Source organism: Neovison vison, chromosome 4, assembly GCF_020171115.1.
Source record: "Neovison vison isolate M4711 chromosome 4, ASM_NN_V1, whole genome shotgun sequence".
NCBI classification, from domain to species: domain Eukaryota; kingdom Metazoa; phylum Chordata; class Mammalia; order Carnivora; family Mustelidae; genus Neogale; species Neogale vison.
Genome location: NC_058094.1, coordinates 128,596,036 through 128,611,385, shown reverse-complemented (window position 1 = coordinate 128,611,385; position 15,350 = coordinate 128,596,036). Strand labels below are relative to the sequence as shown.

The 15,350-nt window shown below is 37.9% G+C and overlaps 1 protein-coding gene across 1 annotated transcript in view; it reads right to left on the bottom strand.

Moving 5' to 3' along the window:
• The window catches only part of STK17A (serine/threonine kinase 17a), a 41,112-nt gene that overhangs the window by 11,556 nt on the left and 14,206 nt on the right, over positions 1-15,350 (bottom strand). Inside the window, exon 3 of the mRNA XM_044245673.1 lies at positions 6,234-6,378. Coding sequence (XP_044101608.1) covers positions 6,234-6,378 — 145 coding nt within the window. The remainder of the gene's footprint in view (positions 1-6,233; positions 6,379-15,350) is intronic.

Here is a 15,350-nt window from a genome sequence, read left to right as displayed (position 1 = left end):
TCAACAGGTAATAATATAAAATTTTTTAGCTACTTTACTTACCCCCCCCCCCATACTAAGTCCTTGAAATCTGGCAAAAAGTTCACACTTGGAGCACATCTCTGCTCTCAAGTGCTTGACAGCCACAAATGGCCAGTGTTACTGGATTGAACAGTGTAGCTATAAATGCCTTTAATTAAAAATAAAAAATCCAAATGATACCCCAATAAATGTTCAGAGAATTCTTAACATCTCTTGTATAATGTCCTAATTTATTACCACTACACAATTACAGAATAGCAGTTCATCTTGAAAACTTATTCATAAAAACTAAGACTTTCTGTCTATAGTGAAAACAACTGGCTCAGTGTAATCTGTCATTTTGTACAAAAGATTGTTTTCTGAATCAAAGAAAGTTTTGGCTAAAGTAAAAACTTAAAACAGAAAGACAAAAACCATGAATTGCTGTCACTACAGAAGTCTGGACTGCAGAGGCGAGCTAACTGTTATAAATTAATCCAAACCAGATAAATCATCCCTCCTGTCACATACACAAAAGGACAGAAAATGTGCAACTGATCACTGTTAGAATCAGTTTCTCTCTCTCTTTTTTTTTTTTTTTTAAAGATTTTATTTATTCATTTGACAGATAGAGATCACAAGTCAGAGAGGCAGGCAGGGACAGAGGATGAAGGCGGCTCCCCGCTGAGCAGAGAGCCTGACTCGGGGCTCGATCCCAGGACCCTGAGACCACGACCCAAGCCGAAGGCAGAGGCTTTAACCCACTGAGACACCCAGGTGTCCCAAGTTTCTCTTTTTAATCATAAAATAACAAGAGATTTTGGCAAACCACCTTCATTAAGTTGGAAACAAACTCCATTATAAAGCTATTTTCTCTTTGTTAATTAGCTTCTAGCTATTTCTTCAGGGAAAAAAACTAGGATTATGAGTCCCAAGACTTCTCAAGGCAATTTTTGTATTATTACACTGATGAAATACTCCAGTAAAATAAAATGTCATTATTCAAGCAAATTAGATAAGAGAAGTTGCCTCTGTTACATATATTCATCATTGAACATGTTTTGCCCTTTCCAGTACATAAAAAATTCCAAGAGAAATATTGCGAAGTGGAAATCTTTACCATATCGTAAGGGCCATCTGTGATTACTAAAACATGCACAGTCTGTAAATGTTCTAAGAACATTAATACCATTTGTTCCTTTAAAATAGCTTAAATGTTTGTCCCTTATATTTTATTTATACTTTACATTCCCTGGGAAATGCTTTCTTTGGTAATCATGTAAAAATTAGTTGGAGTGGTGGTAATGAAGTAAATTCTAAATTAATGTGATCAGATTATTAAAACGTTACTGTATTTGAAATCTAGGCCCAGTCACATGCATCCATCATCTACCAAAGTGAGAGACATTAAACGGTTGACAGAGGGACTGCTAGGAAAAAACACGTTTTACAATCAGAGCTCTTTCAGGGAATTTCAGTTAATGCTTACTGTGTAGTTTCTGCTAACTGCCCTGGTTTGACCACAGAAACATTTCAGAAACAGCCCTTACTCTTCTAAATAAAACCTAAGTACAGTTACAGGACTATAATCTGCCCATCTGTGATGGCAAAATATACCCACTTCCAGGAAGTGAGACAGCTGTGCTGCAAACAAAGAGAAGTACATTAGCATTTACAGCTCAGCCAGACCTTCCTTCTAGAGAGTCCAGTTCGTGTTAACAAGTGGTGGCTCACGGCACCTAACTCTATTTATAAAGACGCATGAATCCCAGGTGGTAAAAGAAAAAAGAAGGTCGCTGGAGAAGCAATGACAATGGAAGAAACAGGAAACACACAAACTGTCCTCAAACAGACAAAGGCAGTCAGGAGATCTTTGGATTATCTTATTTCTCTGCTTCACAGCGGGGGGGGGGGTGTACTTTTTATTTATCTTGGTATCGTCATCTTCTCCTATATATACCTCATTTAACAGTTACTGAATCATCACCCAGGAATAAGAGCACTATAAAGTTGAGGTTGACTTGCTTAATTAGCCTTAAGTTACCATGAACAAAATTTTGAGGAACATTTTTTATCAGGCAATGAAAATTCAAGCTTTTTATTTATTAACACCCAGTCATAGTACAGAAAGAAGTTAATACTACTGTCTGAATCAGTTTGGGAGACTGTTTAAAAATGTTACCCCTGGGTGCCCAGGTGGCTAAGTTGGTTAAGCAACTGCCTTCAGCTCAGGTCATGATCCTGGAGTTCCAGGATCGAGTCCTGCCTGCATCAGGGTTCCCTGCTCAGCGGGGAGTCTGCTTCTCCCTCTGACCCTCTCTCCCTTCTCTCTCATTTTTGCTCTCTCAAATAAATAAATAAATAAATAAATAAAAATTAAAAAAAGAAATGTTACCCCTCTTTCAAGTAATACACTGATGTTCAAACTGTCAGTGACCAACTTAAATCTCAAAACAGAAAGTTCCAGCTTCTAGTTCCTGGCCGGCTCCTCTGCTTGTCACATACATGTAACAGTGTGGACGAGCCCATGACCGAAGACCGGGTATAGAACTGTTGAGAGATCTAACCAACAAAGACCATTCAATCACAAAGAGCACCAGGTTTTAAGACTGGATTTCTCTGTGTTCTTTCTGGTCAAGTCCATCCCGTGACCGAAGTAGGCCACTATCCCACTATCCCACTAATTCACCAGATCAAGGTCATTTTGAAGCTTTTAGCTTTGTCCTGACTTTTGGCAGAGTTGTTGTTTCTCAGATTTTGTCAATCCTGCCACGATTTACGTGAAATGAGTAGGCTTTCCCTTCATCGCAGTTTTGTGTCTTTTCTATTTTTGCAGTCATATAAACAGTCCAAGATCTGCATCTGCTACCCCTCAAAGCATTTGCCATGTTCAATTTAAGATATCTGGCTGAGAGTCATCAGTGAATCAGTCTTTTGGCAAACTGCCCATCTGGGGTCTGATCTGAAGCCAAGTAGCATATTTCCCATTGTGACAATTATCTCTTTTATAGGAGAACTACAATAGTTATTCTAGTTTCTAACTACTTGTCTCTGGGACAAGAATGTCCCATTTTAACCATAATGGAGAATAAACAGTCTACTAACTCATAGTTGCCCTAGACATGGGGATTGTCAATTTGAACAGAATTAAAAGTTCAGAAAACATATTAGCTTTGTAGCTTTCCAGCCCTTAGACTCAGAGTCAACATTATAAGCATAAATTGTCATGGCACAGATGGTTCTTAAAAGGTATGGGACAGCAGACTCTCTGTCCAGACTCACAGAGGTCACAGAAAGTCAACTGGAGAGGACCTTTTGGTAGAAATCATTCCCATCGGCACGGCTGCAGCACCAACTCTATCTCCGACCCTCCCCCTTCAGCAGTTCACGTAGGGACATATCTGACTGCACCTGTGACACTGTGAGACAGGGATGGCTGAGAACCCCCCAGGCCACCCAGTCTTCTAGTTCCTCTGGGCCTACGAAACATGAAGAGTCCAGTTCCCAACATCAAAGGCCCATCATCAAAGCCTCTATTAAATCCAGAAAGAATTCTACACCAAGTGTACTGGGAGAAAGGAATATGATTTATACTGAGCGTATTAGGGAGAAAGGGATATAATTTCCTTGAGTAAATACACAGTTAAACCTGGTATTCAAGAACTTAATTTTCACCTTCGGCTGCTTTGCTTTCAAGTAACATCAAAGACCCATGACACACAGTGTTGGCAACCTGTCTGACCTGCTACTTAATTAGTTCCTGAATAATAGTTAAAGGTTGAGCTGTCATAAATCGAAAGCGTATTTGCTATAGGTGCAATGTTATTTAAATTAGGGTTCATTCCTGGAAGTTCTTTTCACATTATAAAACCAGCAAAACATCATAAAAAATAAACAAAGGACTTTCCAAAGTTATGTGTGTAAAACCAAACATGAAAAAAGAAAAAAAAAAAGCTTAGTGCAAACATTACTTGTGGGAATTCTGCATGGCTGACACTAACTGAGGCTTCCTGAAGTCCGAGTCTACTTAAGTCTGGGCTGCAGAGACCATCTCTTCCGGCTAAGTGTTCCCGAGGGAGGCAGTGGTGTGTATTACTTCCAGCAAATTTCCAAGCATATGACAGACTAAAGGGAAAAAACAAAGCCCTAGTTCCCTCAGCTGTGCTAGGAGGGTTTTACCCAGGCCATTTCAGCTTTACCATCCTGGAACTCCATGTGGGTACAACTGCCTTCCAAAAATGCCACTTTACCTACCATAATCTACAGTGTCATAACCATGCATTTTAGCCACTGTAGTAAAAAATTAACATCCCTGAGAAAAGTATCTGTTTACAGAATGAATGTAAATTGGCGTTTTTCAGAAAAGAACAAGAAAGTTTCCAAATTGTTTTCTTTCCCCTATATTTTCTGTAGGAAACTAGAATTTAAAGGAATATCTATTGCCCTTCCACCTTATTTCAAACAGTTTTATCAAGTTTACTTAAGAAGTCAACCTCCAGAGCACACACGGTACACTCCTGTACTCCTCCCTGAGTGTTCCTTCACGCACTGAAGATTTACACTGCTATTTAAACTGGAGGACATCTACCACGCCCCACAGCAGCAGTTCCAAAAATGGCGCCTGTACTGGTATCAGTACCCCATGGGAACTCTGCAACTGGGGCCTAGCAATTTGCTTTGACAAGCCTTTCCTGGCGGTCCTGATCCCTGTTGTGGTTGGAGAACCACTGCCATAAGCAGCTCCTTTCGCTAGAAGGCGAACTACAGCAGAAGTCAAGCGAGATCGGCAGATGAGGAGTAAAACGAGGCTGCAGAAGTCCAGAAGAGGAAAGCCTTTTTGGGGTTCAGGGGTTCAGTCTCCTCAGGTTACCTTCCTTCTTAACCCTGTCTCCTCTGGCTGATAAAGAATTGGAGTCACTGGTGTGTTCCTTGAGGAATGTTTCCTTTCCCACAGTCACACCGGGACTGGATATGGAAGCAACCATCAATGGGGATCTTAGACTCTTCTACCCCGGATGCCTGAAGGGATGCGCTAAGGATACTTGTAGTGGACACTCACGGTTTCCTGAGCATCCACCCACCCTCTGTTCTTTTAGAAAAAGAACTGATCTGAGAATCCAGCTCTTCCCCACTCTTGGTCCCAATGAAACTTTGGATGGGAGGAGGACTTTACCCCTCCAGGGTTGGAGCAGATGACACTGGTAATGCTGGCCTGGCCAGTCAAAACCCTGCACAATCCCCCCCACCCCCACATGCTTATTAGTTCCAGACCGATCTAAGTTGGTTTGGTGAGAGTGCATCTCAGCACTTCAGAAAGAGCTAATTAGTAGAACCTGGCTCTTTCCTGCTACACCTCTGGACAATTCTAAGGCTTAAATGGCAGCAGCTAGCTTACCATCTTTTTGCCATTTTGAGAAGGCAGAGTTGGGGATTGAAGAAAAACCAACTACTCATAATATTTGAATTAATGAATAGTGTCATACCTTAAGTTAAAATTATGCCTGGTCTTTCTAGCCAATAAAATTTCCCTTTTTGCGTCCCCCTACTTTCAGCTGGCATTCTGATTACTTGATATGCTGCCCTTTGTGTATTCTTTCTTACCTCCTCTTCCTTCTTCGATAATTTTCAATTCTAAATCTACCTGCCTTGAATCTCTTTAGTTCTCTATTTTATTGACTGCTGCCTGCCCAATTTTCTACAACAATATCTTTCAGATATTCCTGCTAAAAAGTCATCTCCCTCTCCATAATGAAACCCCTGGAATCTGGTCTTTTCTCAATTGTCAATATCTCCTATTTCATCTCTCAATTCCAGTGATGCTATTCCATTTATATTTGCCCCACCAGTTTTCCTAACTCGTGACAAAATTTTATCTTCTATTTTCTGAATTTTCCCCTATTTTTTCCTATATTTTCTCTATCTATTTAAATCTTTTTTTTAGGTCTAGCTCAAACCCGATCTTTAATTAGGAAGAGTTTACCTATCCTACCAATATCCTCTAAAATTGCTCCCTTTTCTGGAGCAATTTATTTACCTTTCTATGTACACACCTGTACATTACTTCCTTGATAAAACTGGCTAGAGTATAAGAAGAGACTCGACCTTTATTTCCTTATTACCTTATAAAGCATACACACTTGATAAATGTTTGAATAAATCATGTTAAACACTTTACACCTGGAGTGTCATCATTCTTTAACCATCTCAAACTTGTAAAGTAATTTAGATCTTACCTTCAAATCGAGATGAACTACATCATGAGCGTGTAAAAAGCGGACACCTTCTAATATCTGCCTCATGAGTCTTTGAACATCTTTTTCTTTAAAGGCTTCTTCTCTGTCTGCAACACACTGGTCAAAGATTTCACCCCCAGCAGCACTGGAGAAAGACAGAAACACACTTCAGTTATAAAGCAAAAGGGCTCATTAAAAATGAGCCTTTTTTTGTTCTTAACATTTTACACATTAAGTATCTTCATTTAAAGTAGAAGTTGAGGGGCGCCTGGGTGGCTCAGTGGGTTAAAGCCTCTGCCTTCGGCTCATGTCATGATCCCAGGGTCCTGGGATGGAGCCCTGCATCGGGTTCTCTGCTCTGCAGGGAACCTGCTTCCCCCTCTCTCTGCCTACTTGTGATCTCTGTCTGTCAAATAAGTAAATAAAATCTTAAAAAAATAAATAAATAAATAAATAAAACCAATTAAAGTATAGGTTGAGTGTCTGTGAACTTCTGTCTACTTGCCTAAATCCATTTTTCTTTTTCAAGCGAAAATATGAAGCTTCTAAGATGATCTAAGATTAACATTTCCAAAGCTAAAGAAAAACATCAATTTAAGAACTTCAAGAATTAAACATTAATAGTGAAATATACTAACACACTTTCAAGTGAAAATTTCTCTCTTTTTAAGATTTTACTTATTTGAGAGAGAGAGCATGCATGAGCAGGAAGGAGGGAGAGAAGCAGAATCTCCACTGAGCAGAGAGCCAGATGTGGGGCTCCATCCCAAGAGTCTGAGCTGAAGGCAGACTCTTAACCCACTGAGCCACCCAGGCACCCCTCAAGTGAAAATTTCTCAAGATTTTTGATTACAGAATACATAGAAATATTTTTATAAAAAATACAAATAATGAAAATAAAGCAAACAACCTCCAATTAATTAAAGGTCCCTTCTCCAATCCTAGCTAGGGCCACATCTCCTTTTGGTGTACTATTTCTTTCCAGATTAAAAAAAAAAATTTATATAAAAATTTATATACACACACACACACACACATACATGAAAATATATACTTGTTAAATGTACACAAAATATTAGTTGTGTGGATTTTTTCAAAAATCATAAATGGTAAATAGGACACATTCTACTGATGCTGTTCTACAATTTTTTCTTACTTAAACATGTCTTAAGAATCTTTCCTTGATGGTTTTATATTTATCTACCTACCTCATAATTTTGAACTCTTATATCCCTGTGAATAAACCATACCCCTTTGAAGGACATTTACTTTCTTCCTAATTATTCACAATTACAAACAATGTTGTGATGAGAAGGCACATTAGAGTTTCTCCCATGTTTCCTCATGTGCCAAGAGCTCTCAAGTGTAGATACCTAGAACAAAACAGCTGGAGTGAAGGGAACGTGCATTTTAAATTTTAATAGGAAGAGCCTCTCCTCACCAGAAGTTTAATACTGATTTAAACTTTCTTCCAACCTCTAGGCAAAGCATCTCAGTTTGTTTTCCTCCAAATAATTTTGCCATTAAGAGGGAAAAAAAATAATCAACATTTAAAAATTTTATTTCTCTTAGGCTGAAAGTCCATACTTAAACATTTTGCTCATACCAAAAATGGCAGTTCATGTCTTATCTCAAAATGTCCTTTATGTGTGGAAAAAAGAAAAAGACTAGGTTGTTTTCATAAAGTTGCTATAAATTATCATGAAATATAAAACTCCGAACAGCCATGCTGCTGTCAGACCAGACCTACTTATTAATTGCCTTTCAGTATGGTAACTTAGTTCCTTTTTTTCTTTCCTTTTCTGTTACAGCAACCTATTTCCAAATTCTGCCCATATAAGGAAAGACAATTTGTCATCAGAATTAGATAAAAACATACTTAAGTTTAGCGGAACAGTTGCAGGTGATGAAAGTGAAAGCAAATAATTCATTGGCTGATAAGGTTTTCATTTTGGCTAAACCTATACAACTGATATTTTATTTTGATTAGAGTATTAAAAATATGAAAGCATCAAAATAATTTTTATGTATTTAATTGTAAAATGCCCATATATAGGCATGGTTAAAGTAATATACGAGTCATAAGAAAAGAAATGAACAGTCACAACATCATTACAGAGTATGTTAACTGCAGCCTTGCTCTACTGTACTCTGTGAAGATGGACTTGACCTAAAGCAAGAGTCAGTATGAGCTACTCAGTCCCAAGCAGCTAGAGATACACCATAACAGAACATATGGCCCTCTGCACGCGTACACCACCATTTGCCAGTTACAACTCAGAACTGTCCATGTTCCTCAACTAAAACAGAGAACAGTATTTTGGTTGAAAAAGTTTCCCAAACACAATGGAGTCTCCCGGAATCTCTCAGCTCATTACTACCATTCACAATAAAATTCAATAAAGGTCAATTTACATAAGTGAAAAGATTTAAGAGCAATTTCTTATTACTTCATTCCACTATAAGGTGTACCCATCCTTGCTATAACCCAAGGGTTTCCTTTGTTTTCCCAACAATTTAAGGAGTCTACATAAGCACAGCATACGAAGTACAAAACTACAGTTTTCTGAAAATTTTCAGAGATGTATTTCAAACGCAGACTATCAAAGCCGTAAAGGTTACCCTTCACTGACAGCAAGACTCGGACACCCTTCTGATACAATGTGCAATCATCCCAGTTTATATCTGCTGAAATGCAGTTGTATTAGTGAATGGAACTGAACAAAATTATACTAAAGAACAATCTGCAACACTTAAAAGCATCTGTTATGTAGGGTTACCAGGACATAGAAGACTATTTACCAACCACTTCACAGGAAGTATCTGCCTTCACTTACAAGCCAGAGAAACACAACAAGTTTTTGGGACGCCTGGGTGGCTCAGTTGGTTAAGCAGCTGCCTTCAGCTCAGGTCATGATCCCAGGGTCCTGGGATCGAGTCCCACATCGGGCTCCTTGCTCGGCAGGGAGCCTGCTTCTCCCTCTGCCTCTGTCTGCCTCTTTGTCTGCCTGTGCTTGCTCGCTTTCTCTCCCTCTGTCTCTGACAAATAAATAAATAAAATCTTAAAAAAAAAAAAAAAAAAAAACCACAACAAGTTTTGTTGTGCCCTATCTTTTAACCGCAGCAACACTTCCACAACTATGTTATGGTATATTTACTTTAGTAGTGCTTATTTTCCACTACTTTAAAATTACCCAGAAACTGAGAAATTAACTTTATGATGAATTACATATAATTTTTTATCAAAAAAGTTTTTACAAAACATTAATTCAGGAACTTTGCGCAAAAAATTTTACACAGAAACTATTTTTATAAAACATATAAAGAACTTTTCATTTCAACGTTCTAGTGGCCCTTAGAAAGTTAAGTATCTTTTGATCAACATTTTGCAGATCCATGTATGTACACAATGTTTGCAGGCTAAAAGCAGCTGTTTGCCTGGCTGCCTGCACCTAGGCTAGACTCTGACACCAAACATTCCTTTTTCTATCGAAACTAGCATATCCATTTGTACCTGCTTCAAGGCTCAGTTCAGATCTTTCCTCCCTCACTCTTCAAAATTAACAAATACCAATCAAATATGTTAGGTGCTATGCAATGTGCTATGGATATAAAGATAAATTACAAATAAGTATGGGAACGCCTAGGTGGCTCAGTTGGTTAAGTCTCAGGTCATGATAGCAGGGTCCTGCGATCGAGCCCCACATGGGGCTGAGCACGGCGCCTGCTTCTCCTTCTGCCTGCTACTCCCCCTGCTTGTGCATGCTTACACTGATACACAAATAAATAAAATCTTTAAAATAAATAAATAAGTATGGCTTATAACTTCAGGTACTAGTGGGAGAGAAAAAAATGAAACATTTTTAAAAACACATATATATAAATATAATGTGCATGTGAAATTATATATCAAGTGATATGATAATTCAGCAATTGAGCAATTCATTGGAAAGGAGAAAATAAAGCTTATAAAAAATGACATTTATTCTAAGACTTGTAGAAGGAAGAGGAATCCACTATCTGAAATGGTTAAGAGCACCATCCCAGGCAGAGTGTACAAAGTATAAGGGCATGATGGTGTAAAAAATACAGGACATGACTCACTAAAGGTTAAGTACCTACTTCCCCTTTGAACCAAATGGCAGAGAACTTACCCTTTATCTATAAACAACTAGAAAATGAGCAAAGTATATGAGCCAACTGTTTTCAGACATGAGAATGCAAGCAGTTCGGACCATGATCCCAAAGAAAAGGGACACCAATAAGAAGCCCTACTGTCTGTCTTCCTATTTGGAAATAATTTATGGACTGTGATACAGGGTGGTAGAGAAGCTTAAGCAGAATATGGCAGCCTTGCTAAAATGAAGACACAGACCAGGAGCTTGATGAAGCTAATGAAGTTGGATTTCAAGAGGAGTGACCTACAGAGAAAGATTTCCAGACATGTGCTTAGCTGTATCTTGAAGTCTTAGATAAAATACTAATAAGGGCAAGCATAAGGTGAAACTCTGTAAGGTCAAGCAAAGAATTTCTGGGAAGTTAGAAGCTGAATAATTCCTAGCATTCACAGAGAACAGTATATTTCAATCCTGTCCAGTGGAAGTAGACAAATCATGTGAACCACTTGGGCAATTAGCAGGCCCCCCATCCCAGAAGGGCCATACCTTAGTAGTAAGATTAAGTAGCCTCTGAACTGCCCCAAGAAAGCTGATTTACAAGTGATTTAACTGCCTGTCAAAACAAACGTCATCATTTTTAATGAAAGATCATAAAATCCACTCAACACTGTGACAATCTTAATGTATGGCATCATTCCAAAAATTAAGACATCTGAAAGTGCCACAAATTACAATCCATTAGGGGCACCTGGGTGGTTCGGTGGGTTAAACCCTCTGCCTTTGGTTCAGGTCATGATCCTGGGGTCCTGGGATCAAGCCCTGCATCAGGCTCTCTGCTCAGCGGGGAACCTGCTTCCCTCTCTCGCTCTCTCTCTCTCTCTCTGCCTATCTGCCTACTTGTGATCTCTGTCAAATAAATAAATAAAATCTTAAAAATTATAATCCACAACTTATAGGAAAACAATAAAAACAGACCCAGAAATAACAGAGATTATGGAATTGGCAGATAAGGCATTATAAATATACTCAAGGATTTAGAGTAAAATATGACCATAACGAGAGAGATGATGGGTACAAAAAAGGACCAAATGGAACTTCTAGAGATAAAGTATCTAAAATTAAAACTGCTCTGGATGGGCTTTATAGCACTGCAAAGAATCAGTGAATTTTAAGACAGAGCAACAGAATTTTAAGACCTAGCAATTCAATCTTTAGAGAGGGGAAAAAAAACCAAAAACAAAAACAATAGTCTCCCAGGGACCTGAGTGACAATATCAAGCAGTTTAACAGATGGTAACGGAAGGAACAAGAGAAGAGAGTTGGGGGGGACACAAATATTTTTTTTAAATAATGGCTGAAAAATTCCCAAACGGATAAAAACTATAATCCCAAAGATCCAACCAAGAAGCTCAAAGTAAACCCCAAGCAGAATAAACACAAAGAAAACCAAGGCTCATCATGCTCAAATTTCTGAATTACTGTCTTTAAAAAAGACATTTATAAAGGAACGGAGAATCAATGCAGACTTCTTGTCATAAACAAAAGGCAAATGACAACTCAATGACATCTTTAAGTGCTGAGAAAAGACAGTGTGTCTAAAATGCACACTGTGGCTGGAAAAGGACTAGCAGGAGAGGAGGTGTAAGTCAGACAGAAAAATAGGAGAGAAGGTCAAAACAATCTGAAACATTCTAGGTAAGGCAAGGAGTTAGTATACAACCCTAAATATCTCCCTCCTAGATGCATAAAGCAGCACAACTCATGGGTAAAAGCTCTGGAATCACACACTCCCAGACTGAACCTTGGCACTGTTATTTAGTGTGACTTTAGGTTGATTAGTCCTCTGAAATTTTTTCTCATATAAAATCTTGTTCTAAAATTTACAAATAAATCAGATTGCAGGATACAAAATCAATATACCAAAATCATTGTGTTTTTATACACTAACAATGAACTTTCAGAAAGAGAAATTAAGAAAACAACCCCATTTTCAATGGCATCAGAAAGAATAAAATACTTAGGAATAAATTTAACCAAGAAAGTGAAAGATCTACACAATGAAAACTGTAAGACACTGATGAAAGAAATCAAAGAGGACATAAGTAAGTGGAAAGATATACCATGATCATGGGTTGGAAGAATTAATACTGTTGAATAGTTCATACTATCCAAGTAATCTACAAATTCAACACAATTCATATCAAAATTCCAATGGCATTTTTCAGAGACACAGAAAAAAAAATCCTAAAATTTGCATGGAACCACAAAGACCCTGAATAACAAAGGCAATCTTGAGAAACAACAAATCTGGATTTCAAAATATATTTCCAATTTCAAAATAAGTTACTACTCAACCATTAAAAAGAATGAAATCTTGCCTTTGTGACAACACAGATAGACCCTGATATGCTAAGTGAAATGATAAACACCATATAATTTCACTCATATGCAGAATCTTAAAAAAAATGAACAAAACAAAATTCATAGATATAGAGAACATACTGGTAGTAACCAGAGGCTAAGTGGGGAGAGAGGTGGGCAAAACTGAGTGAAGGGGGCCAATTATATGAAGATGGATAGTAACTAGACTTTCAGTATTGATCACTTTGTAGTACACACACGTCAAGTCAAATTTTGTACGCCTGAAGTTTACATAATGTTATAAACCAAATTTACCTCTAATATAAAAAGTTTCTTGTGAAAAAACTGTGGGGGTGTGTGTATATGTGTATTAAAGCTACAGCAATAATAACAGTATGGTATTGGCATAAAAAGATAGATCAATGGAACAGAAATAGAAAGCCCAGAAATAAAACTATGCATAGATGGTCAATTAACTAATGAAAAAGGATATACAATATCCAAGAATATACAATAGAGAAAGGACAGTCTCTTCAATGAATGTTTTTTTTTTTAAACTGGATAGCTACACGTAAAAGAATGAAACAGGATGCTTACCTCACATCATGCACAAAAGTCAACTCAAAATAGATTAAAGATTTGAATATAAGACATGAATATAAAACTCCTATGAAAAAACATAAACTGTAAGCTGCTTGACATCAGTCTTGGCAATTTTCTTTGTTTGACAACAAAAGCAAAGATAATCAAGTGGGACTACATCAAATTAAAAAGCTTCTGCTCAGCAAAGGAAACCATCAACAAAATGGAAAGCAATGTATGGAATGGAAGAAAATATTTGCAAATCATGTATCTGATAAGGGCTTAATATCCAAAGTATATAAAGAACTTCTACAACCAATGTGATTTTAAAAATGGGTTGAGAAACTAAACAGACCATTTTTCCAAAGAAGACATATAAATGTTCAACAGGTGCATGAAAATGTTCTTAATATCACTAATCATCCAGGGAACGGCAAATCAAAACCACAACTGGGTATAATCTCATACCTGTTAGGATGGCTATCATCACAGAGACAAGTGTTGGCAAAGATGCAGAGAAAAGGGAATCCATGGCACTGCTAATGGGAATGTAAATTGGTGCAGCCACTATGAAAACAGTATGGGGGGGGGGGCGCTCCAGGGTTGTCAGATGCTTAAGAGCCTGCCTTTGGCTCGGGTCATGATCCCAGAGTCCTGGGATCAAGCCCTGCATCTGGCTCCCTGCTCAGCAGGGACCCTGCTTCTCCCTCTCCTTCTATTGCTCCCCCCTGCTTGTGCTCTCTCACTGTCAAATACATAAAATCTTAAAAAAAGAAAAAAGAAAAGGAAAGGAAAGAAAAGACAGTATGGAGTTCATCAACAGAACTTCCATATGACCTAGCAATCCCACTTCTGGGTATATATACAAAAGAAATGAAAACAGAATCTTACAAAGATTAACACTCCCCTGTTAACTGAAGTATCGATGAATGGAAGAATGGACAAAGAAGATGTGTTATACATAAAATGGAATATTATTCAGCCATTTTAATATATTCCACATATATGTGGAATATAAAAAAGCAAAGCTCCTAGAAACAGAGACTAGACTGGTGGTTACTAGTGGGTGGGGAGGTGGAGGAAAAGGAGATATTGGTCAAAGGGTACTAACTTGCAGTTACAAGACAAGTAAGTTCTGGAAATTTAATGTACAGCATGGTGGTGATAGTTACTAATATTATATACTCGAAAGTTGCTGAGAAAGTATATCTTAAATGTTCTTACCCCTCCCCCCTCCCCCCCAAGGTAATTATATACCTTGATGCAGGTGTTAACTAATGCTATGATGGTAATCATCACACAATACATAAGGGTATTGAATCAACACATTCTACACCTCAGACTTACAAAATGTTTTATGTAATTACATCTCAATAAACCTGAGAAATTTTTTTAAAAAATAGAACAGACAATGTATATACAGCACGTGAATACTTTCTATAAAGCTGGCTGAAAGACTTAGCATAGTGCCTGGTACACACAGTCACTTCTTACACGACCAGGACACTTTGTTCCCACAGCAATTAGCAAGCATTTCTGGTTAAACACCAACATCACTGTAATCATTTATATTTCCTTCACTAAGTCTGTAGCATGGAGAGGGCCGAGGCTGTGCTGTTCTTTCTTTCATACTTTTTTACTTTTATACCACTTTTATACTATTAGCACCTGGTGCATATGGCAGGTACTTAAGTGTATGCGAAATGCATTAGTGACGTGGGGATCATAAACCTGCCTGTTTCCCTCAAAACAATCTACTGATGTAGCTGAGAATTTTGATACCTCAATATCCAAAAGCATATTTCTAAGACTTTCTCTTCACACAAAAAGTAGAATACAAATATTTTTAGACAGATCATATTGATGTGTGGTCCTGAAACCATAATCACTAAATCAACAGAAGCCACCGAAGATTTCTAAGCAAGGGAATGATATTACCACATCTATGTCTTAGTTACCTACCAGAAGCCTGTGGAACATCCTAGAATTGAAGCCAGAGTGATCAGCCAAGAAGCTACTCAGAGTCCATCAGAGATCCAACAGAGAGGAGAAACAG